General features: G+C 33.2%; 8 protein-coding genes across 16 annotated transcripts; 3 read left to right on the forward strand and 5 right to left on the reverse strand.

The window, feature by feature from the left end:
- Positions 1-1,014: 1,014 nt before the first annotated feature.
- Positions 1,015-4,329, reverse strand: LOC105216516 (proton-coupled amino acid transporter-like protein pathetic). Of its 6 annotated transcripts, XM_011191046.3 has the most exons (8): positions 3,924-4,327; positions 3,774-3,839; positions 3,542-3,585; positions 2,964-3,111; positions 2,563-2,908; positions 1,964-2,506; positions 1,685-1,857; positions 1,015-1,465 (listed from the first exon to the last, which is right to left on the reverse strand). In XM_011191046.3, exons 4-8 carry the CDS (start codon positions 3,091-3,093, stop codon positions 1,221-1,223), a joined length of 1,437 nt encoding a protein of 478 aa, XP_011189348.1. In that variant the 5' UTR covers positions 3,094-3,111; positions 3,542-3,585; positions 3,774-3,839; positions 3,924-4,327; the 3' UTR covers positions 1,015-1,220. The 6 variants fall into 6 exon arrangements, with proteins under 6 accessions (XP_011189348.1, XP_011189349.1, XP_054082578.1 ...); XM_011191047.3 differs by lacking the exon at positions 3,542-3,585 and having other exon boundaries at positions 3,774-3,796; XM_054226603.1 differs by lacking the exon at positions 3,542-3,585 and having other exon boundaries at positions 3,918-4,327.
- A 467-nt stretch (positions 4,330-4,796) lies between these two features.
- Positions 4,797-5,317, forward strand: LOC114804477 (dolichyl-diphosphooligosaccharide--protein glycosyltransferase subunit DAD1). Its single transcript, XM_029043034.2, has one exon. The coding sequence runs from the start codon at positions 4,914-4,916 to the stop codon at positions 5,250-5,252; it is 339 nt and encodes a 112-aa protein (XP_028898867.1). The 5' UTR covers positions 4,797-4,913; the 3' UTR covers positions 5,253-5,317.
- Positions 5,040-5,945, reverse strand: LOC105216527 (protein PPP1R35 homolog). The gene is made up of 2 exons (XM_011191065.3): positions 5,619-5,945; positions 5,040-5,563 (listed from the first exon to the last, which is right to left on the reverse strand). Exons 1-2 carry the CDS (start codon positions 5,943-5,945, stop codon positions 5,294-5,296), a joined length of 597 nt encoding a protein of 198 aa, XP_011189367.2. The 3' UTR covers positions 5,040-5,293.
- On the reverse strand, positions 5,826-11,220 carry Aats-ala_1 (haloacid dehalogenase-like hydrolase domain-containing protein 2). The gene is made up of 5 exons (XM_011191063.3): positions 11,048-11,220; positions 10,688-10,984; positions 10,404-10,623; positions 10,055-10,344; positions 5,826-6,449 (listed from the first exon to the last, which is right to left on the reverse strand). Exons 1-4 carry the CDS (start codon positions 11,197-11,199, stop codon positions 10,180-10,182), a joined length of 834 nt encoding a protein of 277 aa, XP_011189365.2. The 5' UTR covers positions 11,200-11,220; the 3' UTR covers positions 5,826-6,449; positions 10,055-10,179.
- On the forward strand, positions 6,360-9,936 carry LOC105216526 (alanine--tRNA ligase, cytoplasmic). The gene is made up of 3 exons (XM_011191064.3): positions 6,360-6,506; positions 6,730-7,749; positions 7,873-9,936. The coding sequence occupies exons 2-3, from the start codon at positions 6,755-6,757 to the stop codon at positions 9,779-9,781; spliced, it is 2,904 nt and encodes a 967-aa protein (XP_011189366.2). The 5' UTR covers positions 6,360-6,506; positions 6,730-6,754; the 3' UTR covers positions 9,782-9,936.
- Positions 11,221-11,257: 37 nt separating the features above from the next.
- LOC105216523 (mitochondrial ribosome-associated GTPase 2) lies at positions 11,258-12,601 on the forward strand. Of its 2 annotated transcripts, none has more exons than XM_011191062.3 (2): positions 11,258-11,452; positions 11,514-12,601. In XM_011191062.3, exons 1-2 carry the CDS (start codon positions 11,258-11,260, stop codon positions 12,492-12,494), a joined length of 1,176 nt encoding a protein of 391 aa, XP_011189364.3. In that variant the 3' UTR covers positions 12,495-12,601. The 2 variants fall into 2 exon arrangements, with proteins under 2 accessions (XP_011189364.3, XP_054082579.1); XM_054226604.1 differs by lacking the exon at positions 11,258-11,452 and having other exon boundaries at positions 11,654-11,795; positions 11,857-12,601.
- LOC105216522 (WD repeat-containing protein 82) lies at positions 12,500-13,696 on the reverse strand. Its single transcript, XM_011191061.3, has one exon. The coding sequence runs from the start codon at positions 13,574-13,576 to the stop codon at positions 12,623-12,625; it is 954 nt and encodes a 317-aa protein (XP_011189363.1). The 5' UTR covers positions 13,577-13,696; the 3' UTR covers positions 12,500-12,622.
- A 608-nt stretch (positions 13,697-14,304) lies between these two features.
- Positions 14,305-23,541, reverse strand: LOC105216521 (lipase member H-A). 3 transcript variants are annotated; one of them, XM_011191059.3, is made up of 9 exons: positions 23,360-23,541; positions 22,953-23,173; positions 18,003-18,035; positions 16,509-16,575; positions 15,617-15,866; positions 15,391-15,548; positions 15,021-15,235; positions 14,747-14,915; positions 14,305-14,678 (listed from the first exon to the last, which is right to left on the reverse strand). In XM_011191059.3, exons 3-9 carry the CDS (start codon positions 18,028-18,030, stop codon positions 14,543-14,545), a joined length of 1,023 nt encoding a protein of 340 aa, XP_011189361.2. In that variant the 5' UTR covers positions 18,031-18,035; positions 22,953-23,173; positions 23,360-23,541; the 3' UTR covers positions 14,305-14,542. The 3 variants fall into 3 exon arrangements, with proteins under 3 accessions (XP_011189361.2, XP_011189360.2, XP_011189362.2); XM_011191058.3 differs by lacking the exon at positions 22,953-23,173; XM_011191060.3 differs by lacking the exon at positions 22,953-23,173 and having other exon boundaries at positions 23,419-23,540.
- Positions 23,542-24,252: the final 711 nt, after the last annotated feature.

Consider the following 24,252-nt stretch of genomic DNA (forward strand, 5'->3'; position numbering starts at 1 on the left):
GCAGTAATAAATTTTAAATTTAAAATTAATTAAAATGAGTATTATTTTGAAAATTGAAAATACATAAAGAAACGAACTGCGCAATAGCAAAATAATCTTGCTGGACGTACTAAACAGGTTTTTCTCGTCGATCTCTGTCTTACTGGCCTTCATCAAATAGACATATTAAAATTAGTGTCCTTAATCCAAGTGGTTGAACTGCCGAAGTGTTCTACCACAGCCTCTTACTCAAAGTTAAGAATAGATTTGAGCAATAAATTATAAATTATGGAATGTTGTCATTGAAAATGGTAGTAAATATTATTGAAATACAGTAGAACTTCCTTAACTCTAATCACAATAATCCACGAAAAACTTCGAATTGGAGAGACTTCCGAGTTATGGAAGGCAATTTGTATGAAATTTTACTTATGTATATTGCCAATTCAAGGATTCGAGTTATGGAAGTTCAACTGTAATTCGGACAGGACTGATACAATTTGTATATGTAGGTACTTAAAACATAAGAGATTTCAGCGTGACTATTGCGATGTTTTATATTTTCTACTTATATTACAACATTTAACGCTTTGGTTTATTGGTTGTCACATTAGCAATATGCATTTGGCGCTTATACATTTTCAAAGTACGTTGATTATATGTGTGGCGTTAATAAATTTCATAAAGATTTTGGCAAATCGGAAAAGGGTGTTGTATCATATGTTAAAAAAAAAAAAAATAATAATAATAATTTTATATTCTGCATATTTTTTTTAATTTTTTATCAACAGATAATTTTCATATCATAAACAAAAATATGGTAATAAATTTAAATTTTTTTAATATATATGTGTGCAATTAGTGCTCAACGGGAAAATTTTTCTGAAGTAAATTGTTTATAATAAAGGACTTTAGCTTATTACGTTAAATAAATACTAAAATATAATAAGTATAAATTATGAATTAATTTTTGTGCTTTTTCAGCGATAAATTATGCATTTGAACAGCAGTTTAACAATATATGTAGCAACAATGTAATTAAAAAAATAATAATTTATTTTAATAAAAATAGCACTTCACAGCTCGAAATCCATACAATTCATAGCATATACATTTATGTTTACTGTTTTAATATTTGGTAATTAGACACTTTTTACTTACAGTTCTCGGTAGGTTATACTTTTTCGGCTTTCGATAAGATTCGTTTAAATACATACATGTTTCGTCATTAAAATAAGTAACTAATTTATACCTGGGTTGAGAATCTGATCCAAGCTTGCGTAAGTGCCAAAGAAAAAGCCACATAAGCCAAATAGCAGTATTGCAATATCTTTCCATAATATCCAATTATACTTGCCCAAACCCACGGGATAGAATGTGATTATATCAATTATTGGTGGTGCAATTAGCGCCAATGCTGAACTGCTGACAGCGCCAACCAAAGAGATTATTGGTCCCAAATTTGGTATGCAGACAGCAAGCAGAACTAAAAATAAGTAAATTTTAATTAACATTCGAGTCTATACATTTTACAATTAATTTGTTTAAAATTGATCAACTATAAGTGAGGAAATATATTATTTGTGTACTTTCTTTGTTAGTACTAAAGACCTTTTAGACACGTATAAATAAATTCCGATTATTACTTTCTAGCACGTAGTAAAGATAAAATTTACCTATGAAATATAATTTTAAAACGACTTACATGTAAATACAACTAACACAATCCGGAGTGCTGTCGATGCCAAATCTTTTGTACGTTGGTCCTCGCATTGATTGCGTACGAAAGGTTCAACAATATTAACAGGTACATAGAATTGTAGCGTGTATGACAGGAATATTGCCACGGCCATAGCTATCCGAACCATCTGTGAAATGCTAAGAAAATAATGGGAGTTAAAAATAATATGTAATCGTTTATAAGAGTGAAAGGCTAGATTAACTTTTGCCTGTTAGCAAATTATGTTTTAATTAATTAACTCACAATTGATCGGGCGGCAAATTTAGTGTTATGCTGCCTTTAACATTCTCTCCATATTTCAAATAACCGAAGAAGCCAACTGTTGTATACAGACATGCCACGATAGTCATACCAGTGTTCAATACACCCGTTGAGCCTCCAAAATCTTCAGGTCTCTTCATATTATTTTCCAATGGCAAAATAACACCAATACCCTCAAATGCATATATAGCTGTGCCGAAATACAATGGTAGTTGAGCCCACGATGCCACGGGCTTTACTGTGTCCGTATCTGGTAAATCTTGTAGTATGTAGAAAAATGAGAATGCTAGACCTAATACAGTCAGCACTGCTGCAGCTAAGGACACTGGTGTTAGATATTTGAGATTACGCACAAGATTCAAGGGTATCATTGGAAGTAATATGAGCGTTAAGTACACTTTAACATTTATATAATTGTGTGGGAAATAATGATCTACCACCTCCTTTATATTAAATGCCACAAAAACAAAGTAGACACAGCAAAATCCAATTTGGGTGATAAAAAGGAATGTCGTTATCATACGCCTAGAAAATTGTAAATTATTACTAAGAATTTTAAATAAATTGTTGATTAAACCTACCGTGCAATGTGCGAGTATCGTCTCAAGCCAATGGGTCCGGTCTCGAATGAACAGAACGCTACCTCCGAGAAACTAAGCGAAGGCTGTTGAAGCCTTCGACAAAGCTCGTGCGCACATTTCACCAGCATATGCATGCAGTGTGTGCAAATCGCGCCCATTATTAGCGTTCCAAATAGTCCCACATAAAGTCCGGCGTTTTTAAACGCATCTGGCATTGCCAAAATTCCTGTGCCGATGTTACCCTTCAGTAAATGTACTAAGGTGTCAAAATTTGAGGTGGGATGCTCCAACGTCCGATGCAATGAAGGATTATATGTGGACTTGTCTAAACTCTCATTTGAGTCTACTGTTTGAAGTAACAATGTTATAACAAATCAAAATATGAAGTAACTATATACTACCAATGCTTTCTTCACTTTGTACATTTACTAATGTATTTTCTGGAGAATTTCGAACATCAGGGCGTGGTGGATATCTTTCATCCGACGCTGTGTGTTCCGACTGAAGCAAAAGAGGTTGACGTTCGGTCATTTTCTTCTTAATTATCGGCTATGAAAATATGTGGGGTGATAAAGGAGAAGAACAAATAATGGAATATACTTGATTATATTGGGTAAAGTATACAAATTATGAAATTAACAAAATTGAAAGTATTATAATAAAAATATCAGGTTCAATGATATTATGATATTATATACATATATGATATAGTTATTACTGCAATATACATTTTTACTTCATTGAGTAATATTTGGGGCGATAAGTGTCTTATTGATGTGAATCATTAGTTAAAAATCTCGCATAATGATAATTTATTTTTTGCAATAATGTGTTCAAATTAACATGTAATTAGATACATGATAGCACATACCAAGGTTAAAGATAATTTTATATGCAATATATGTACAATTTGTATGTATACTTTACTAACATATGGCAAAAAAAGTTAAATATTTAAAAGATATATAATCAACTCAACTCAATCTCGAATCAGCATTCCTTATTGTCAGTCTTTTTGAGTAACTAAAATATAATTGATTATGTAACATATTGGGATATTATAATTAAATATTATATTTTAGATAACAATGTTGCTTTAGAGATACAAATTATACTTTTAATTTGAATTAACTCATATTTGTGGCCTTAATATTAAGATAAACTAGTTTGACAAAATCAATAAATAACAAATAATAGTATTTAAAACTTACGTCGGATTTTAAAGAAACAGAAACTGTTATGGAAGTAATAATCACAGATTAATTATGCTTTTACAACTGCAAATAAATACACAAATTATAACAAATAAAAAATCAAGTATCCAAATTAATGACGATACTGTTTTAATCAATTACCCAAACCTTTTGTACATTTGTAAGTGGAGTTATATCTTCCATTGATTTTCTTGAAAATTTAAATATTTTTAATAGAAGCACTTTAAAGAAAGGAAGCAATTGTTTTCCAGGCTAGTATTTAATTATCGTCAATAATACTAATTACAAAGTAGTTCTTTGTGCAACACAAGAAAAATTGAGATCGATGACTAAATGCGAAATAGTGTCTGGCACTGATACTATTGCAAAGTGGAATTTTTCTCCTTGATACGGACTTAATACAATACAAATATCAACGTATGGCGTTATCTACACCCGGAGAAAAGTAAAATTTTATTCCCGTAAAAACCTTGTGAACGATAATACCACCAGTCAATATTTACGCAGATTGCTGTTATTAATTGCAACTCCCACAATAAACACAAAAGACGGACAGTGTTACCATTTCTAACATATTTTAAACCCATTATGACCCAAATCAAGGCATCAAGGTGATGTCATTTTCACCGCATAGCAGAATACACGTCATGACGGAATGAAGTTTAAAAAATAAAAAAATTGAATGAAATATATATTAGGATATTATGCTATATATTTTTTACATATTTAAATTTACTATAAAATCCACAGAAACCAATACGAATATTGTTTTTCATACATCTCGTGCAACAACAAAAGTTGATGCAATGACAATTGTCATACTTGTAATAGTTATTACAATTGGATATGAAAAGACAAGGTTAAAAATATTACTTTAAAAGGACTATCAAGTAATATATATAAAAATATACATATATATAATATATAGTTTTTCAGCCTTTGCCGAATAAAAGAACGTGCCCGAAATACAAAATACAAAGAAATGATTGTCGTGTCAACAGTGTAGACACCTGTTAAAGTCGTTGGAGAAAATATTACCGATAGAAGAATATCATCTCTAGTTAAATACTAAATTCTACGTGTCTTATAAATTTGTTGCTGCACAAATCTGTATCATTAAATTAAATTAAATACACAATGACTGGAATTAAAGGAATAGTTGAAAAATACTACAATGACTACGTCGAAAATACTCCTCGCAAATTAAAGTTGGTGGACACATATTTGGCATACGTACTCCTAACCGGCGTTATTCAGTTCGCCTATTGTTGTTTAGTCGGTACATTCCCCTTCAACTCGTTCCTGTCCGGTTTTATAAGTACTGTAAGCTGCTTCGTACTGGGCGTTTGTTTGCGACTTCAGGCAAATCCGCTAAATAAAGCGATATTTGCAGGTATATCACCGGAGCGTGGTTTTGCCGATTTTATATTTGCTCACGTTATTCTACATTTAGTAGTTATGAATTTTATTGGATAAAAATGTAATGGATATGTTACTGCAATAATATAAATAAAACATCAATTTAACAACCGAAGATAACATTCAAATGGATCAATTTCAATTTCACAAAACTCCAAGGTAATTTCTGGCTCAGGTATTGTGTGTTTTAATGCCGGTAGAGGATCAAGCCAGTGGCAAAGATCTGGTGAAGGTGTTTTGTTAATTTTTTTGTATTTGTTAGGATTTGCGCTGCATTGTTTCTGAATCAGTATCGAGTCATTAACGTTGATTGGTGTAAGATTTTTAAATACTACTTGATCTGTGTTAAAGTTCAGCTTTTGAGTAACCTGTAAAAATCGTACGAAATTTAATAGGTTGATTCTAAAATATGAAAATGTTTACCTTTGGTGCAATTGCCGCCTTTGATCGTGGTGTTAAATCTATATCTTTGTTTAATACAGGTGGGCGCAATGACTGCACATTTTCAATTTGATTTACATCGCGCAAAATTGTATTCATTTGAGGAGTTTTGTATTTCCTTTCATTACGACAAATTTCAGCTTCTTCAATTGGCGCTACATGGTGATTTGATGGATTTGGCTTCTCTCCATGGTTTGTTCCACGGTTTTTTATGCATTTTGCTTTCAAAACAGAATTAGTTTCATTTTTTCCAGACATAGTCTTTTTATTACCGACATTATTAACAGACTTTCTTTGATAATTAGACATTACAAAAATATTGAAATACAATTTTAAATATTGTTTTTAGTATAATCGATTACAATTTCAATATTACAGTAGCTATACACGTTCATCATATGTGTATGTATGTCAAATATTGGTTATGTTCAAGGCGTATGCTAAACATTTCAAATTCAAAATAACAATTGATAGAACGAAATGTAGCAGAGCGATTATAAAAAAAGTGATGTAAAAAAACATTTAGGAAATTGTTAAACAATCGTAAAATTAATTAATTATGCAGGACTCAGGAAACTTTGTATAATTTATCAATTTTATATTCGTTGTAATTATTTTATAATTGATTTTTTGTGGAGTCCCTGTTATCGGAGAATTACAGCTGATTTAATACAATATCGTTTCTATCCGTTCCGTCCCGATTCTTTGTAATTATTTTATAATCGATTTTTTGTATGCAATCAATGTTATCGGAGGAATTACAGCTGATTTAACACAATATCGTTTCTATTTCCAAGTGGTGTAGTAGTCATCCTTCGGGTTGTTGAAATTAAAAAGAAATATTTATACTGCCTGGTGATTTTTGTAAAAGTAAGAATTATTACATCATTTATTTCAAAATAATAATTCAAAATACTTTTCATTGATATTGAGTTGCAGATTAGTAAAATCTGTACCAGAATACAAAAACCAATTCTTTAGTATTTTGAATGAGTGCTATGACACGAATGCACTTTCACAAATGAAAGTGCAATACAAAGAGCACGTGGCGCAAGTGTTAATTTCTAATTTTATTTGGTGTTATTGTTTTTAGAGAACATAATATTTGCGAATAAAAGATGGCAACTTTAACTGCAAATGAAATCCGCGATGCTTTTCTGGGCTTCTTCAAAGAAAAGAATCATCTATACGTCCACTCTTCTAGTACAATACCATTAGATGATCCCACTTTACTCTTCGCTAATGCTGGTATGAATCAGTTCAAACCAATATTTTTGGGAACAGCAGATCCTAATAGTGAAATGGCAAAATGGATACGTACCACAAATACTCAGAAGTGTATACGTGCCGGTGGTAAACACAACGACTTGGATGATGTGGGCAAAGACGTTTACCATCATACATTTTTTGAAATGCTTGGAAATTGGTCATTTGGTGACTATTTTAAAAAAGAAATCTGCACATGGGCATGGGAATTCTTAACGGAACGCATGAAACTGCCGAAAGATCGTTTGTATGTCACATATTTTGGTGGTGATAAGGCTGCTGGTCTTGAACCGGATCTTGAATGCAAACAAATTTGGTTAGATCTTGGACTTCGCCCTGAGCATATTTTACCAGGCAGTATGAAAGACAACTTTTGGGAAATGGGAGAAACTGGACCTTGTGGACCTTGCTCCGAATTGCATTTTGATAGAATTGGTGGACGTAGTGTACCGGAACTCGTAAATGTCGATGACCCAGATGTTTTAGAAATCTGGAATTTGGTGTTTATACAGTATAATCGAGAGTCTGATGGTAGTCTCAAGCCGTTACCTAAGAAGCATATCGATTGTGGCATGGGTTTTGAAAGACTGGTGTCGGTGATACAAAATAAGCGTTCCAACTACGATACTGATTTATTCATTCCACTTTTTAAAGCCATACAAGAGGGTACAGGTGCACCGGAATATGCAGGGCGTGTAGGCGCTGAAGATGTTGATGGTACAGACATGGCATACCGTGTATTGGCAGATCACGCCAGAACTATAACGATTGCACTCGCTGATGGTGGCACCCCAGATAATACTGGCAGGGGATACGTGCTTAGACGCATACTTCGACGTGCTGTAAGGTGAGTATGTAGCGAAAAATTGAAGTTTTTCATACATGCATGTTTTATGTAAGTTTTAATTCGTTTTCGCATCTAGTCTTTAATTTTTGACTATCGGGAAATTTATTATTTTCCATATTTTAGGTATGCCACTGAGAAACTAAATGCCAAGCCCGGCTTCTTCGCATCACTAGTTCACACCGTGGTGGATTTACTGGGTGATGCATTCCCGGAGGTGCGAAAAAATCCTCAGCAGATAATTGATATTATTAACGAGGAGGAAGCGCAGTTTTTGAAAACTCTTTCACGCGGTCGTGATCTTTTCAATCGTACGGTTGCTAAATTGGGCAACCAAAATGTCATTCCTGGTGATTTGGCTTGGAAGTTATATGACACATATGGATTTCCGGTTGATTTGACTCAGCTCATGGCTGAAGAAAAAAATCTACAAATCAATATGGAAGAGTATGAACAAGCAAAACAAGCCGCATACATTATGTCACAGGGAAAGAGCACTACCAAGGCTGATGAAATCGATCTGGATGTACATGCCATTTCCGAATTACAATCTAAATCCACACCAATCACGAATGATTCGTTTAAATACAAATATCAAGCTGAATCCGAAAATTTGGATTCACCCTACAAATTTACTCCCTGCTCTGCTAAAATACTTGCATTACGTTTCGAGAACCAGTTTGTAAATAAGATTGAAGCTGGCAGTAAAGCAGGCATAATTTTAGACCAAACTAATTTTTATGCTGAAAGCGGTGGCCAGATTTTTGACAAAGGATTATTTAATAAACCTAACAATGTCGACGATAAATTCATTGTTGAAGCTGTTTATAATCGTGGCGGTTACATCTTACATATTGGCGTTTCAGATGGAGAATTCACCGTAGGTGACGAAATCGATCTAAACATTGATATTGAGCGCCGTTGGCTAACCATGAAGAACCATTCCGCCACACATGCTCTGAATCATAGCTTGCTTCAAGTTCTGGGTAAAGAGACTGATCAGAAAGGATCTTTGGTTGTGCCAGATAAATTGCGTTTTGATTTCAGTAGCAAATCTGCTATGACCATCGAACAGGTAGCAAAGGCTGAACAATTTACACGAGATATTGTCTATAAAAATGTGCCTATATACGCAAAGGAAACAAAGTTGGCTAATGCAAAGAAAATTCGTGGACTTCGCTCTGTTTTCGATGAAGTCTATCCAGACCCAGTGCGCGTTATATCGTTTGGCGTGCCAGTTGAAGAACTTGAAAGCAATTTGGATAGTGATGCCGGCGAGAAGACATCAGTCGAATTTTGCGGCGGTACTCATTTACAACGTTCCGGCCATATGATGGAATTCGTAATTACCAGCGAAGAAGCTATCGCTAAGGGTATTCGACGTATCGTAGCTCTAACGGGTCCCGAAGCCGTTAAAGCTTTAGAGAAATATAATCAACTTCACAAGCAAATACAAACATTAAAGACCACAATTGAAGTTGATAAAGATGGCAAGAATTCAAAGAATTATGTGAAACAAATTGTCGAATTGACCGAGGAGGTGTCACAAGCCATTATACCATATGTGAAGAAAGATGAAATGCGCAATCTGCTGAAGCAATTGAAAAAGGAACTCGATGATAAAGAGCGAACATTGAAGGCAGCTGTTGCTGTAACCATAATCGAGAAGACAAAGGAGATTTGTCAAGAAAACCCAAATGCCACATTATTAGTAAAGCAATTCGAAGCTTATAACAATACTAAAGCACTCGATGGTGCCTTGAAACAGGTGCGTGCTTTATGCCCTGATGCCGCTGCATTATTTTTATCAGTTGACGTTGATTCAAAGAAAATCTTTTGTTTGGCCTCTGTGCCAAAGAGCGCTGTGGAAAAGGGACTTAAGGCCAATGAGTGGGTACAACAGCTGTGTGAGGTTATTGGTGGCAAAGGTGGCGGTAAGCCCGAATCTGCTCAAGCTTCTGGCACGAATTACGAAAATGTGGATGAAGTCATTCGTCTAGCTACAGAATTCGCAAAAATCAAAGTTGGTGCTTAATAACATTAAAAAGCTAAAAGCAATTCATATTTAAAATTTGCTACATTAAAAATGTCTCAACTAATTTATTGAAAATTTTAATTTTTGGCCTCTTTTGCATTTAATAAAAATATGCCTTTTCTATATTACAAATATAAAAAATTAATGTTTTTCTATTTATACTGTTTTACACTATGAATTATAAAAAAATAGATGAATTAAGTATTTCACAAAAACAACGAACCATTATTAATATTGATTTTAAATAGTGATTGATTTTTTGATGCTATATACCTCTGAGAGTGCTTATTCCAAGAAAATTATTGTTTTTTGCGGTATTTTAAGTATGAGGTTTATTTACTTTCAGGTTTTTTTTTTTCAAAAATCTGTGAAATTCAAATTTTTATTGAATTTTTAATTCAATTTAAATTAGACTTTATTATCCAGTCGACTGCCTCTGAAAAGTTTTCCACAATTACCGTTGGCTGCTCCGTAACTGCTATGTTTGGTAAATATTTTCCGGTCTTTACTTGAATTCCTTTGAGCCCTAACTTCATTGCGCCAGCAACATCGTCATTTGGATCCTGTAAATAAAGCGATAAACTGTAATATTATATTTGGTGTGAATATGTATGTTACTTACGTCTCCTATCATAACACATTCTTCAGGGCATATGCCTTCGGGAATGGCTCTTTTAAAAAAATATTCATTGGGTTTTCCTATCAACACAGAGTTTACTGAAGCTGCATATTCCAGCCCCTTAATAAAAGCGCCTGGCCCTAAAGCTAGACCATCTTTTCGTTTGTAGTATTTTCCTTGGTGTATGGCTACAAGTCGGTTATTCTTGTTCGCAATAAGTAAACTGTGAATAAATGTGATTACATTCTTCTTATTACTAAATAGCATAGTAATTTAAACTTATTTACTTGAAAGCTTTATTCAAATTTTCATAGTAGAATTCGCTCGGTGCTAAGCCAACTACCACCGCATCCAGTTCGCGTTGTGGATCCGTGGCACCAAAATCCGACCTTGCATCTTCACTTAACAAGTACATGGGGTTTAGTTTCTCCTTCTCAACATAATTCGCGGCTGCACTTAATGAACTAAAAATTTCATGCGCTTCCAATTCAAAACCAATTTTTCGTAAACGCTCATGTAGAGTTTTACGCGACTCCTTTGTAGTATTAGTTACAAATTTTATGTGAATATTTGTATCGCGCAACCTATTTGTATCAAATATGTTATTACAGTTGCCGTCGTTACATGATTACGTATTATGTAAAAACCTTTTTAGAGCGCTTACAGCGTCTGGAGTCGGTTCATCATCTATATGCAAAGTTCCACTTAAATCAATAAGAGCGGCTTTTATAACCATGTTTAAACTTTTTTGCGAAAACAATTGTTTACAAATGTTTCCACCCACAAATCCCACACTCATAATAGCCGATAACAAAATTTCGATTATGATAAAGTTGTCAATTTATAGAGAGCAGCACATGTGTGTTTCAAATATTCCAATTATTGTTATTTACATAAAAACAAAAATGTTTGCGAGCCGGTATTTGCTGTCTTTAAAAAAAATATCTTTAATTTTACCTGTTGAGAATTGTAAAAGACTTTTATTGCGAAGAGAGACACATTCTGTACCAAAAGCTTTGCGTGCGACGAAACCAAAATCTAACAGAAAGGAGGTTGGCTTTAAATAAATAAACTAAAATAAAATTTGTATTCACATATATAATTGCAATATAGCCGATTTATTTTGTGGATTCAAAACAAGTACATGTTACCGGTGGAAAGGGAGGCGATGGCTGCATCTCATTTTTACAACTTTGGTGCAATGAAAGAGCCGGCCCTGATGGTGGTGATGGCGGTAATGGTGGTCATGTAATTTTTCAAACCTTTACTGATGTACGTAACTTCAATCACATACTAAGTAAAATACGAGGTGTGGCCGGAGAAAATGGTCGAAGTGAGCATTGTCATGGCAAGAATGCGCAACACACAATTGTAAAAGTTCCAGTGGGGACAGTGGTACGAAATAAAGTGGGCCAAATTGTGGGCGATTTAAGTGAAGTAAATATTATGTTTGTAGCTGCTCGCGGTGGCGTTGGTGGCAAGGGAAACAAATTCTTTGCGACTTCAATACAAAAAAGTCCAAAAATTTCTGAATATGGTCCTGAGGGCGAAGAATTTACATACATTCTAGAATTGCGTACTATGGCTGACGTAGGTTTCATTGGGCATCCAAACGCAGGTAAGAGTACTTTGCTGAATGCAATAACTCGTGCCAAGCCGAAAGTGGCTCCATACGCATTTACAACACTTCGTCCCTACGTTGGTATGGTGCAATACGATGACTTTACTCAATTGGCAATTGCGGACTTACCTGGTTTAATACCAGGTGCACATCTGAATAAAGGACTCGGAATACAGTTCCTTAAGCATGCAGAGCGATGCAAAGTGTTACTTATTGTGCTGGATGCAAGTTTGGATAATCCTTTCCTGCAGTACGAGCAACTTATGTACGAATTAACAAAATTCAGCAAAAACTTAGCAGAACGTCCAAAAATAATCGTGGCAAATAAAATTGATCTTCCCGATGCTAAAAATAATTTGCAAGCACTTCAAAATGAACTTAAAGAAAAAGTAATACCTATTAGTGCGAAAACTGGTACAAATCTTGCTGAATTGTTAACAGTTATGCGCGAGTATTATGAGTTGTATAAATAAGAAAATTACTTGTTATAAATCAATGTTTATTGTTATTCATTCATTCAGTCATTTGTAAATAAAACTAAGAGCTTAAGTTCAAAGTTAAGTAGTAGTATATAATTGAATTTATTTGCTTGGGCTATATTTTATTGGTCATCTTCGGAGGTGGGTAACCAAAAGGCCATATTTGTACACGCTGATGCAAGCATCATGTATTTGGGATTGAATTGTACACACTGTACTGGTCCAGGGTGATCTCCATTTAAAACGCACACTTTACAACCCGTATCCGCATTCCATATATGTACACGCCCATCTGTGCTTCCAGAGAAAATAAACTGAGAATCCGGACTGAAACTAGCTTCGATGGGTATACGCTTATCGTTGGGGTAACCAGTAAAAGTTTGCAACGGCGTTCCATGAAAAGCATCTACTAAGCGTATAATGGATCCATTTGTGCTGATAAGTATTATCTTGCCATCCCTTGAAAATTTCAAACCAGTCCAGTCACATTCTTTCTCTTGATATAACTTAAATGTTACGAATGGACCTTTATCGAATGAGCGCAAGTCATATAATTTGATGCTTTCAGAATTGACACCAGCTGCAAATATTAATCCCTCTGGATCGTATGCTGCAACGGGGCGACCAGGCAAATTCATCAACCCTTGACAGTTAGGGGAGCGCAAATCCCACAAACGCAATGTCTTATCCAATGAACCGGAGAGAAAAGTGTCTTCAACCGGCGAAATACATAGTGAAATAACTTTTTTGGTATGTCCAGGAAAGTAACGCAAATACTTATTATCATGGAGGCTGAGATAACGTATGTTGTCGTCTACCTTCGTTGAACTATGAATTGCAGTATTGTTGGCGTGCGTAAATCGTATAAGATCCACGCCATACTTCTTTGAGTTAACTGTTCGAGATTGTATTCCTTTCTCGCAGTCGTATATAACTATTTGGTCATCCTCGCTGCATGAAATCAAATGCTCTCCATTTGGCGAAAAATCTATTGCATTGATTTTGTCAGTATTTTCACGGAAAACTTTAGCTACTTTAAAACTTTTTACAACAGAATCAACAAGTTTAATCTTCATTTTGGCGTCGTATTATAATATTTTAAAACGTAAACAATTAATAGCAAATCGTGAAATGCCAAATAAAACTAATTTCGCCATTAACCTAAAAAGTATCGATAGTTATAGAGATGTCATGTTTTTGTTTTATTTTATCTGACAATCGATTTCTTTCATTTCTTGTAGTATTACAACTAAAACTATTCATAACACATGCATTTGCAGATGAAAAAACATTAGTTTCATTAAATTGCAATTGAAATTGACTAAAAATTAAATATTTAATTACAAAAATTATTTCTGTACGTTTGCTGCGATAGAATTGTAAGATACTCATTCGATTATTCACACGAAAAATCTATTACTACAGTTAATTTGATATACCTTCAGTGCCGGCTGTAATCGAAATCGTTGATTTGTTACAAAATTTATTAACATATTTAAAGGGAAATATATTTCTTATGTTAATGTAAATTAAATAAAATTAAACTTAAAATTAAATTAAACCATTAAAAAACAACCAAATTATTCTGTTTTATCTGTGATCAAGAATTTGAATGTTAGCTGTTGATAGTCCTTACATGAGTAAAATCCGGGTCCGTTCCGATCTATTCCGTTGGAAAAGGTCGGTAGATTTTCAAAACTTTTAGCCAAAACAGTGACATTTTAAAGAATTTAGTTAGTAGTAGATTGTCAACAGACAAACAGATTGAATTTGCATTGAACGTCATATACAAAATAAAATAGGCAAAGCATTAAAAGTATGTTATATTTTAAGTTTCCAGACCTTTTGAAATCTCACAAAGTTTTTATTTACATATGTATGTATATAAAAAATTATACAAAAAAATTGCTTACAAATGCATCTATATATGTACATACATATACATATGTTAATAAATAATATACATATTAAAATATTTACAAGATTTTATATAAAATGAGAAATTTTTAACATCTAAAAAATTCTATCAAGAGATCTATGCATTATGTTTTCGACGGCTCAACGTCTTCGGCGTTACTGTTTCCAACCAGTTTTGTGGGATGGACATAAGTTATGCCAGCGATATCTCTTGCATAAGGTGGTATGCCATTAGTTTGTAAATAGTAGTCTCCAGTTATGCTTAAAAATATAAATGAGATGTGTGTTAAATAAAAAAGCACTATACAATGTCAAGTGATAATTTTTACTTTGTAGGACAGTCATGACCCATCACAGCACGCTGCTCTGCATTATCTTCATATTTGCCATTTTTAAAATCCGACCAGTTCTTCGCCTTAACTGCATAGAAATTATTAGGAAATTCTTTCTTGACGCTTTCGGCCCAAAACCACCAAGATCGGCGATGACTGGATAAATCTGGAAAAAAATAATAGTTTTATTAAAAAATGATATTGGATATATCAACAACAACTTCAATCCCAGATACATAATTGTAAAATAATGCAACCTAAAATAACCCACCGTTATCAGAAAGCGGTTTATAATTTCTTTTTGGGCAGCCAGGCTGTAATGTGGTACCACCATTTGGCCAAAAATCTGCAGTGCCAGTACTCACTGGAGCGCCGTATATCCACGCATCAGTGTGCATTACGTCAACGAATTCTGCATCGTGTTTACTCAAATGATTCGAAAACGTACCATAAAATAAAGGAAATGCAGGATCTAATGCGGAGAGTCTTGAAAATATAAAGGAAGAGGTTTTAATAAAAATATTAAAGATCGAAAAAACTTACTAAAATTTTGTCAAATTTGTAATTTTAGAAATTAGTTTCTGTTAAAAAATATCCAAAAGCAAGTTGTTAAGTATGATTATAAATACTTTATGCAATACCTGGGTAGTTTTTTCGTTTTGCCATTACGCCTGTACACTTCTCGTCCTATTATGCCGGACATTTGTCCGCCAAGTGAATGTCCAACTATGTGGAATTTGTCTATATCCAAGCCCATCTCAAACATGCCAATCAAATGCCGAGCCACAACAGACCCAAGCTTTAAATTGATTTAGATTTCTTAATATGATGTTTGTATTTTTTTTTAAAGAGAATACTTTACATTACCTGCTTACAATTGACCACGGCGTCAAACATATAATTGCCATTAGCCAATTCACCCCAATCCAATACAATGAGATTGACATCATCCCGCTGCAGATATGCATCCACAATTACATGTACACTCTCAATGTCCGCATCCTCCAGATAACCATGTATATACAGCACGGTTTTCTTTGTTTTACAGAAATTTGAATCCTCCAGCAGCGATTTGTAGTCATCTAGATTAAAAATATTGCTGTCGGCAAAGGTTGGACTGCAACAGAGAGTGTAGTAGCATGTGTTTTTAATTATTAAGTCTTTTTTAATATTAACTATTGTGATATTTGTTACAAGGCAGACTTTTTATAAAAATACTTTAAAGTCCAAGGTTAAAAATAAAAACTAGAAAACAAAGTTAACAAGCAAAATATTTTTTATATATCGCTCATTTACTTGAATAGTGTCACAACTCAAAAAACACGATTTTTGAGTTGAGTATGCAGAAAGGTGCGCAATTTCAGCGTCCAGCGACATATTTTGTATTGGTGAAAAGTAATTAAATTTTTCGTATTGATTTTTTTCAACAAAAACGACACATTTGACTTATTACGGCTAAATTTAATTTTTTTTTACAAATAACGACACATTTCAAAATGAGTCACGTTTATGCCCAAGAAAAAGCATTAGTACACTCTATTTGGTCCATTTATTCTCAACATTGTATTTAATATATTACACGATACTAGATTTGTTAATAAACTTATGGAATTTTTCTATGTTTGATAAATAAGAGACAATTGAAATCTTTAAATCGCTCTCCTAAAAAATCGACTTTTTTGAGTTGTGACACTATTCAAGTAAATGAGCGATATGTACATATATATTTTACTTTAATTTATATAAGCAAAACACTTACCCATAAAAGAGTATGAACTTCGCAATTGTTAGATCTGCATGGGCAGTTTTCAAGCCCATTAATAATCCTGTAAGAATTTATATGAATTTTAAAATTATTTAATTTAATTATTTGTAATTTTTGTTTCTAAAGAAAGTAAAGTGAAGAAGTTTATATGAAAATAAAAAAGAAATCTAAAATATTTACACTTGTGACGAATACTATACATAAAGGGGTTTCCAATAAGAGCGCTTCAAAAGTCTTTTTTTTAATAAAACAAAAAACGGTTGGGGATCTCAATGAAATTCTTTATTCCTTTTGCATGTCCACCACATATTGTCCAAGTCCATATCATCCAATTCGGGCCACAAATTCGGTTATCATTGAGCGGTAGCGATTACCATTCATGTGCCGGTCTTGATCATCACGGAAGACGACCGGCCAATGACGCCGCTGGCCCATAAACCGCACCAAACTGTAATTTTTACGAGATGCAATGGTGACTTGTGGAGTACGTGTGGACCAATAACGCATATTTTGCCTATTGACGAAGACATTCAGCCAGAAATGAGCCTCATCGCTGAAGATGATTTTTCGATGAAAATCCGGATAATTTTTAAGTTGTTGCTCAGCCCAATTCACGGTCTGGTGGTCAAGCGGCTTAAGTTCAATTTGATCTTGTAAAGATGTAGGCCCAGATCTTTTCGCAAAATTCGCCACAACGACGTCCCAGAGATGCACAACTCTTGAGAACGACGTGTGAGAGACTGATTTGCATGTTCCTCAATTGATGCGCTAGCGACAGAAATATTATCTACACTACGGTTTACTGGCATGGGAACATTTTGTACTGTGCCTGTGAATTCAAACTTTTCTACTAGACTCTCAATTGATGATCTGACAGGACGATTATGACGACCATAAACTATATTCATGATGAAATGGAAAAAATTGGCGTCGTTTGCTGTCTCTATCGGTCTACTTTTGTAGCATCCCTATTGAAAACCCCTTTATATACGAATGTATATGTATATTTAATGGAACAACTTGTTATTACTATTAATTGTAGTTCTGACTATAGTGTAAGCTTATTTCATTACGATTTTAATGAATAGCTTTTTACATATAAACAACCGTAGTGCAAACTTTGACTACTAAAAGTCAGTAGACTCGATCGACCAATATAAAAAAATTGGATGATAGTAAGGTTGATAAAGCGAACGTATCCGTATATTATGTGAAGTCGAGGATTATCAATTGACAATTACAGGCGTAATAACAATAGACACTGAAACTGTTGAACGGATATTTTATATCACAAACACAATATTTTTTTAAATTGCAAAGTACGGGAGTCCGATCATAATTAGGTACTTTTTTTGGTGACGATATTAAAGGTTCTTCAAAACGTGTTCCATGTATTCTTTGTATTTATATATTAATCTATATAACACGATATTGAATCGAATAAATGGTTAACATTTTTAATACATATATATTTTTTCTTGTACTTACTTGACTTAATTTTCACTGGTGTAAACATAGTTGCTAAAATTGATAAAAGAAATTGTTGCATTAATAATAAAATTATGTTTATACATAATAGATAAATTAGATAGCGAAATATAGATAAAAATTTAATTGATTGAGGTACTCAGTAGTGGTTTCAATCGAAAATCTCATTTTATGCTCTCGAATAATACGAAATAAGTAATCATTATTATCAGATATATGAGAATTATTATAACTTTATGCTGTCCGCGGACGTAATTTGTAACAAATTTGAAACCAAAAAATTTATTAAAAATATTTGATTACTAACCCTTGTTTGTAAAAGTACTTATATGTACAGATGAACTACCATAACTCGAACGTCTACATATAACTCGAAGTTCTTAATAACTCTAACTCTTGATTTGGCAAATTTCATAAAAATTACCTTCCGTAACTCGGAGGTCTCTCGAATTTTTTGTGTGGATGATTCAAGTTAGGGTAGTTCAACTGTATATATTCGGTATTCTTTCAGGAGTGCAATATACGATCAATCATTAATTTTTTGATTATTCATGTAGCCATAAATATATATGTATGTATATATAGAAAATATGCCAGTATGTTTATAAATAATAAACAAATCTACACATCACCTTAGGTTATCAGTTAGGATTTACCTAATACAGATAAGAAGCACTAATAGTCTAATATTAGACGAATTCCTATTCTCCAGTAGGAATATGGGAGAAATAAAAAAATAATGTTAGAGATCATAAACAAAATCATGATTACAGCAATAATTTAAGTCTAACAGAATTCCGAATTTGTCAGAAATGGAAATCCCCTTTTTAATATCGGGGCATTTAAAAGGCATTTGTTTTACAAAAAATATAGACTGTGCTGATTTTCGTGATCGCTCTCCCTACAACCGATTATTCGCGCATTTTTAATCATCCGGACGTGATCAATAGGTTTTCCGCATCTTTAAGTGTTATAATTTCGATTTCGCTAACGATTTCGCAAAATTACGACTATAGTGCTTTTAATAGAGCACTTTGTGAAGAGATTTATATGCATAACCACGGGCTTAAAATTGCCATTCGACTTCGTCAATTGGCTATGCCGCAGATTACAAGCATGCTCCAATGAGTTTTAATACGGTGTCCACTCCTCAATTTCTAACGACCTTGAAAAGAACAATTTTATCTCACCGACATCTCCTATGAAACTACTCAAAACGACTACGTTCTTTCGCATCAAGTCACGATTCGCAAACAAGGCCCTCTTCTCAAAGGAACGATAACACCGTTTCAGATCATCATTCTCAACAGCTATAAGGACCAGAACTACAACAGCAATAATGCTTTGCACTAGTTTTTCTGAATCTGAACGATCGTCTGGGTTATTTTAAATATTAAAGTGGTAAAAAACAGTTCATTGGCATCTTTAATTGACAGACCACATATCTTATGAGTCCATAACGTACTATTCATGTCGAACAACATCAATTGTTCGAGCGTGACAAAGCAACTAAATGAAAAGTAAAAAAAAAGAACGCTCATATATGTCTCGGCCAATATTAAAATCTTACTTACATGCCGCCTTGCGCTACATATATACCAAAACCAGCATGACATTTCAAAGTTTTTAACTACCTTAGATAGCATTGAGTAATAATTGTACGAAAAAAGAGTAAGCTATAAATGATATGACAATTATAAACCTAAGATTAAATTCCATGGGGTAAATAAATGGCAGTATGAAAATTTGCTCACATGTATGTACATACATACTTATATACTTATAATAAAATACTATATATTTATTATATTATATAATAAAATATACTATATAATAAAATACATACATATGTATATTAAGGCAAACCTTATTTTTTGAATTTTATTTATATACTAACAATCTGTTGCAGAGAAAGCAATAGTTTGTTTATTTGTATTATATAAAACCGATAGAGATTGCTATCAAAGTCTACTAGAAAAACGAAAATCATTATTTATAATAGATATATGGGAGCTTGTGTAATTTCTGGACCGATTTCACACATTTTCACCTCAAAGGTACATTATATCCAATATTATACGTTAACTTAATTTTGCTAACATATCTCATATATTAAACGATAGACAGTTGAACTTCCCAAACTCTAATCAGCATAATCCACAAAAAACTTCGAGTTAGTCTGCTATAGTTTATATTGAGGGGTTAGGAGTAGTCAGGATTTTCAAAAAATCATATTTTTTTTTGCATTACCGTTAAGTGTAATATCTTAAACGTATTCTCTGAAAATTTGATTACTTTTTGAGTTATTCGACAAATAACAATGAGCGCCCGGGCAATCCAAAACGCTCCGAAGCATGTAGCTAGCGGCAGCTCCAAGCAACTTTAAATGTGTTTTTCTCAAAACTATGTTTTTTGAACTGGTGAAAACTGTAACTCGAAAACCGCTCTGTAGATTTTAATGAAATTTATACAGCTTTTAGAATACATAGCAATCCTGGGCCTGATCGAAGCTTTTCTGTTTTTTTTTTTTTAATTTCGATTTTTTAAGACCATTTTGTTAAAATCAACAAGTAAGGAAAGGCTAAGTTCGGGTGCAACCGAACATTTTATACTCTCGCAATTTATTTAGAGATCTACCTATATTTTCGGTGAAAAATTACCCTTAGGCACTGAGTTCTTCATGTTTGATATCTCGCAACAAATGTTGCTAAAGAGAGTATTATAGTTTTGTTCACATAACGGTTGTTTGTAACACCCAAAACTAAACGAGTTAGATATAGGGTTATATATACCAAATTGATCAGGGTGAAGAGTGGAGTTCAAATCCGAATGTCTGTCTGTCCGTCCGTCTGTGCAAGCTGTAACTTGAGTAATAATTAAGATATCTTGATGAAACTTGGCACACTTATTTCTTGGCACCATAGGAAGGTCGGACCACTGCCACGCCCACAAAATGGCGAAAACCGAAAACACATAAAGTGCCATAACTAAGCCATAAATAAAGCTATGGAAATAAAATTTGGTATGAAGAATCGTACTATGAAGGGGCATATTTGGATGTAAATTTTTTGGGGAAGTGGGCGTGGCCCCGCCCCCTACTAAGTCTTTTGTACATATCTCGCAAACCAATAGAGCTATATAAACCAAACTTTCTGCAGTCGTTTTTTTAGCTACTTCCTAATACAGTTCAAAAATGAAAGAAATCGGATCATAACCACGCCCACCTCCCATACAAAAGTTAGGTTGAAAGTGGTTACTAAAAGTGCGTTAACTCATTAACGAAAAACGTCAGGAACACTAAATTTCACATAAGAAATGGCAGATCAAAGCTGCACTCAGATTTTTTTACAAAATGGAAAAGGGGCGTGGCGTCGCCCACTTATGGGTCAAAATCCATATCTCAGGAACTACTCGACCGATTTTAATGAAACTTGGTTTGTAATAGTTTCCTTACATCCCAATAATATGTTGTGAAAATAGGCCAAATCGCTTCCCAACCACGCCTACTTTCTATATACCAGAACTTTGAAGACAATCTGAATCGTTTACTTTACAATATATAAAGTAAGTACCAGTGAAGATATCGGTGCAGAACTTTGTACAAATACTATGTTAATAGTGTGGCAGCCCCATTCTAAAAATCGGACCATAGGTTTTTAAGGCCCCATATATCGAGAACGAGGACCTCGGTGCTTCTAACCTAATATTATGGTTTCCAACTTTCAATGGACTCTATACAATATATATGACGAATATGTGGGTCAAATTGTGTATTATATAATATAAATAAAGTTAAATAAATAAATTGCGAGAGTATAAAATGTTCGGTTACACCCGAACTTAGCCCTTCCTTACTTGTTTGCTTTTAGTTATGAGCGAAATTCAAGATACGAGTCCGGTTCGGATCGGTTCGGTAGAAAACGTGGAAAAAAAACACCCAGAAAAAGTTGCAACAGGTCGTGCATGTAACCTTTTTAATGACACTTGCCTAAATCATTTGTTTTGTAATTGTGGGGAAATTTGCTTCGAGGTACGAGTAATTCAAGATACGAGCAAGGTTGCGGGACGAATTAAACTCTTATGTCGAGGTACCACTGTATATGAGAAATAATCAAGCTTTTTTGGAAGTTCTAAGAAAAATAAGGTAGGTGCGCTATACATAGGGGCCCCCGATAACGTTGTTGGGTTTTCATTGGAAATTCATGTTTGATTAATAGCTAAAAAATAATGTTGTGTGGCGTTAAAGATATGTCTACATATTTTTCACTTAACTTAAAATAAACTAACTCCAACTTTTCTGCTTAATCTATTTTACTTCACATATTTTTATCACTTCCCAGTCCTTGAACTTGTGATTCTTTCGCCACCTGTTTCAATCATAGGGCAATGACCGAATTTAGTTTTTCCATTGTTATTAGATTTATAAGATATGAGTGGAATATGTCTCTATTTGCCAAAAAATAAAGCTTGGAAGGAGCACATTAATGTATAATAATACATACGCAACCACTCGCATTTCTATTTGTACGCGTGAATATACAATACAAACATATAAATATAAATATGGTATAAGATGATAATGAAAATTAATATGCATATATGTATATCTGTATGTATGTATATTCATATCTACGAACAGATATATATATGTACATATATCTATATATACATATGTACATACATGCATATATATTTATATATATACATAAATAATAAAAATTCATGATTTGCAGATTTTCGAACTCCGAATTTAGTTATATAAAACTTTTTGCAAATAAATCGCATAAAACATTGAACTTTGTACAATTTTAATTACTTTAAAAATAAACAAAAAATCTATTATATTAGCATATGCTTTAAAAACTATGCTAAACATTGCTAAAGTAATGTGCCGGATTGCTGACGTATTTAAATACTTAATCCTGCTTCAACTGTCTCCAACCAACTTACAAGTGTCCTTTTGTTTGAGTTCTTGCAAAACTGAAATTTTTGCCAATCTTACAACAACACAGTAGTCGGGTTACGATTCAATTCAGTTCTTTACCCGCTTGAATAATAAGTTGGTTGTTTATACGTAGGCCAAGTGGAAGTAGCAGTCTTCCGTTGTAAACTAATCAGTTTACAGTTTGCCAACTTGATATTAGCTTATTGTAACTTTCAGTTTGTTAAAACTATAAAAAAAAATTATTTAAAAATATTAAAGTAATTGTACACATTAATTATTATTACGTATGCACATATGTACGTATGTATATAATAGCTTGCACGCTCTCATAAACGAGTGTGTTATTTCCACAAATAAACTTTTAAATGCACGCGACAAGCAGTCACTTGAGTACACATGTATGTATATGTACCTGTTAATTGCTCAATATATTTTCTGAGATTTCTTAAGTAATGTTAAGGCACTGCTCACTTTGAAAATACGCCAAAACAATTTCGTATACGCCACTTTACGCGCAGTCACAAAGCTAAATATGCGCGTTTGCCCAACAAGTTGTTACCGGCCGCAGATGTGAGCAAGCACTGATCACATTATATTACGAATGCCGATCGCAAGCAACCAACCGGAATTTGTTGCTCCACATTTGGAGCTCTCGAGAGAGCGTTTAATCGTTTTTATGTACTAAATAAATATGTAAATAGTTTTCTACAGTACGGTGAACAAATATTACGAATTTCAAATATGATCGTATTTAATATGTTATTTCAAATTCAATATACATATATTTTAACAGATTAAATATAAACCAAAAGTAGAAGTAATAATATTAATAATAAATAAATAAAAATAATAAATTAATAAATAATAGTATTAAAAGTATTTAAAAATTGTATATCTGTTAACAGCTGGCATTGACCGTAAACTTGAAATCTTCATTGCCATTGATATTTTATAAACATTATACTTGATCGATTGATTCCAAGTTTATCCTCTCGCTGGTAATATCACGTATTTTGATATCATATGATCATACATACATATACATTGGAACTTCCATAACACGAACTTCTATAATTCGAAGATCTCCATAACTCGAACTCTTAAATTGGCAATAGAAGTCAAATTTCATACAAAGTTCCTTCCATAATTCGAACTTTTCGACCAGGACATAATACAAAATTTAAAATTTCACTATCAAGGAACAATTTTAACGGAGTTACTCGTATGGAGGCGAACAAAAAATATGATATTACACTTATAGATTTCATAAATCGTGTAACAAAGGCATGAGATACAGACCTCAAG

This window comes from Zeugodacus cucurbitae, chromosome 3 (assembly GCF_028554725.1).
Source record: "Zeugodacus cucurbitae isolate PBARC_wt_2022May chromosome 3, idZeuCucr1.2, whole genome shotgun sequence".
NCBI classification, from domain to species: domain Eukaryota; kingdom Metazoa; phylum Arthropoda; class Insecta; order Diptera; family Tephritidae; genus Zeugodacus; species Zeugodacus cucurbitae.

What these genes read in the sequence shown, in the direction of transcription:
- LOC105216516 (XM_029043021.2), bottom strand. Translation starts at nt 3,959, where the DNA reads ATGGAAGATATAACTCCACTTACAAATGTACAAAAG. An exon ending in CGATACTCGCACATTGCACG is followed by an intron (nt 2,507 to 2,562) that starts GTAGGTTTAATC and finishes ACAATTTTCTAG; the next exon opens with GCGTATGATAACGACATTCC. An exon ending in AATTTGCCGCCCGATCAATT is followed by an intron (nt 1,858 to 1,963) that starts GTGAGTTAATTA and finishes TTATTTTCTTAG; the next exon opens with CATTTCACAGATGGTTCGGA.
- LOC114804477 (XM_029043034.2), top strand. Translation starts at nt 4,914, where the DNA reads ATGACTGGAATTAAAGGAATAGTTGAAAAATACTACAATGACTACGTC.
- LOC105216527 (XM_011191065.3), bottom strand. Translation starts at nt 5,945, where the DNA reads ATGTCTAATTATCAAAGAAAGTCTGTTAATAATGTCGGTAATAAAAAG. An exon ending in AGGCGGCAATTGCACCAAAG is followed by an intron (nt 5,564 to 5,618) that starts GTAAACATTTTC and finishes CGATTTTTACAG; the next exon opens with GTTACTCAAAAGCTGAACTT.
- LOC105216526 (XM_011191064.3), top strand. Translation starts at nt 6,755, where the DNA reads ATGGCAACTTTAACTGCAAATGAAATCCGCGATGCTTTTCTGGGCTTC. An exon ending in ATACTTCGACGTGCTGTAAG is followed by an intron (nt 7,750 to 7,872) that starts GTGAGTATGTAG and finishes TCCATATTTTAG; the next exon opens with GTATGCCACTGAGAAACTAA.
- Aats-ala_1 (XM_011191063.3), bottom strand. Translation starts at nt 11,199, where the DNA reads ATGAGTGTGGGATTTGTGGGTGGAAACATTTGTAAACAATTGTTTTCG. An exon ending in AATTTGAATAAAGCTTTCAA is followed by an intron (nt 10,624 to 10,687) that starts GTAAATAAGTTT and finishes ATTTATTCACAG; the next exon opens with TTTACTTATTGCGAACAAGA. An exon ending in AATGTGTTATGATAGGAGAC is followed by an intron (nt 10,345 to 10,403) that starts GTAAGTAACATA and finishes CTTTATTTACAG; the next exon opens with GATCCAAATGACGATGTTGC.
- LOC105216523 (XM_011191062.3), top strand. Translation starts at nt 11,258, where the DNA reads ATGTGTGTTTCAAATATTCCAATTATTGTTATTTACATAAAAACAAAA. An exon ending in CAAAATCTAACAGAAAGGAG is followed by an intron (nt 11,453 to 11,513) that starts GTTGGCTTTAAA and finishes ATTGCAATATAG; the next exon opens with CCGATTTATTTTGTGGATTC.
- LOC105216522 (XM_011191061.3), bottom strand. Translation starts at nt 13,576, where the DNA reads ATGAAGATTAAACTTGTTGATTCTGTTGTAAAAAGTTTTAAAGTAGCT.
- LOC105216521 (XM_011191058.3), bottom strand. Translation starts at nt 18,030, where the DNA reads ATGTTTACACCAGTGAAAATTAAGTCAA. An exon ending in ACCAGTGAAAATTAAGTCAA is followed by an intron (nt 16,576 to 18,002) that starts GTAAGTACAAGA and finishes AAATTCTTACAG; the next exon opens with GATTATTAATGGGCTTGAAA. An exon ending in TAAACCGCTTTCTGATAACG is followed by an intron (nt 14,916 to 15,020) that starts GTGGGTTATTTT and finishes ATTTTTTTCCAG; the next exon opens with ATTTATCCAGTCATCGCCGA.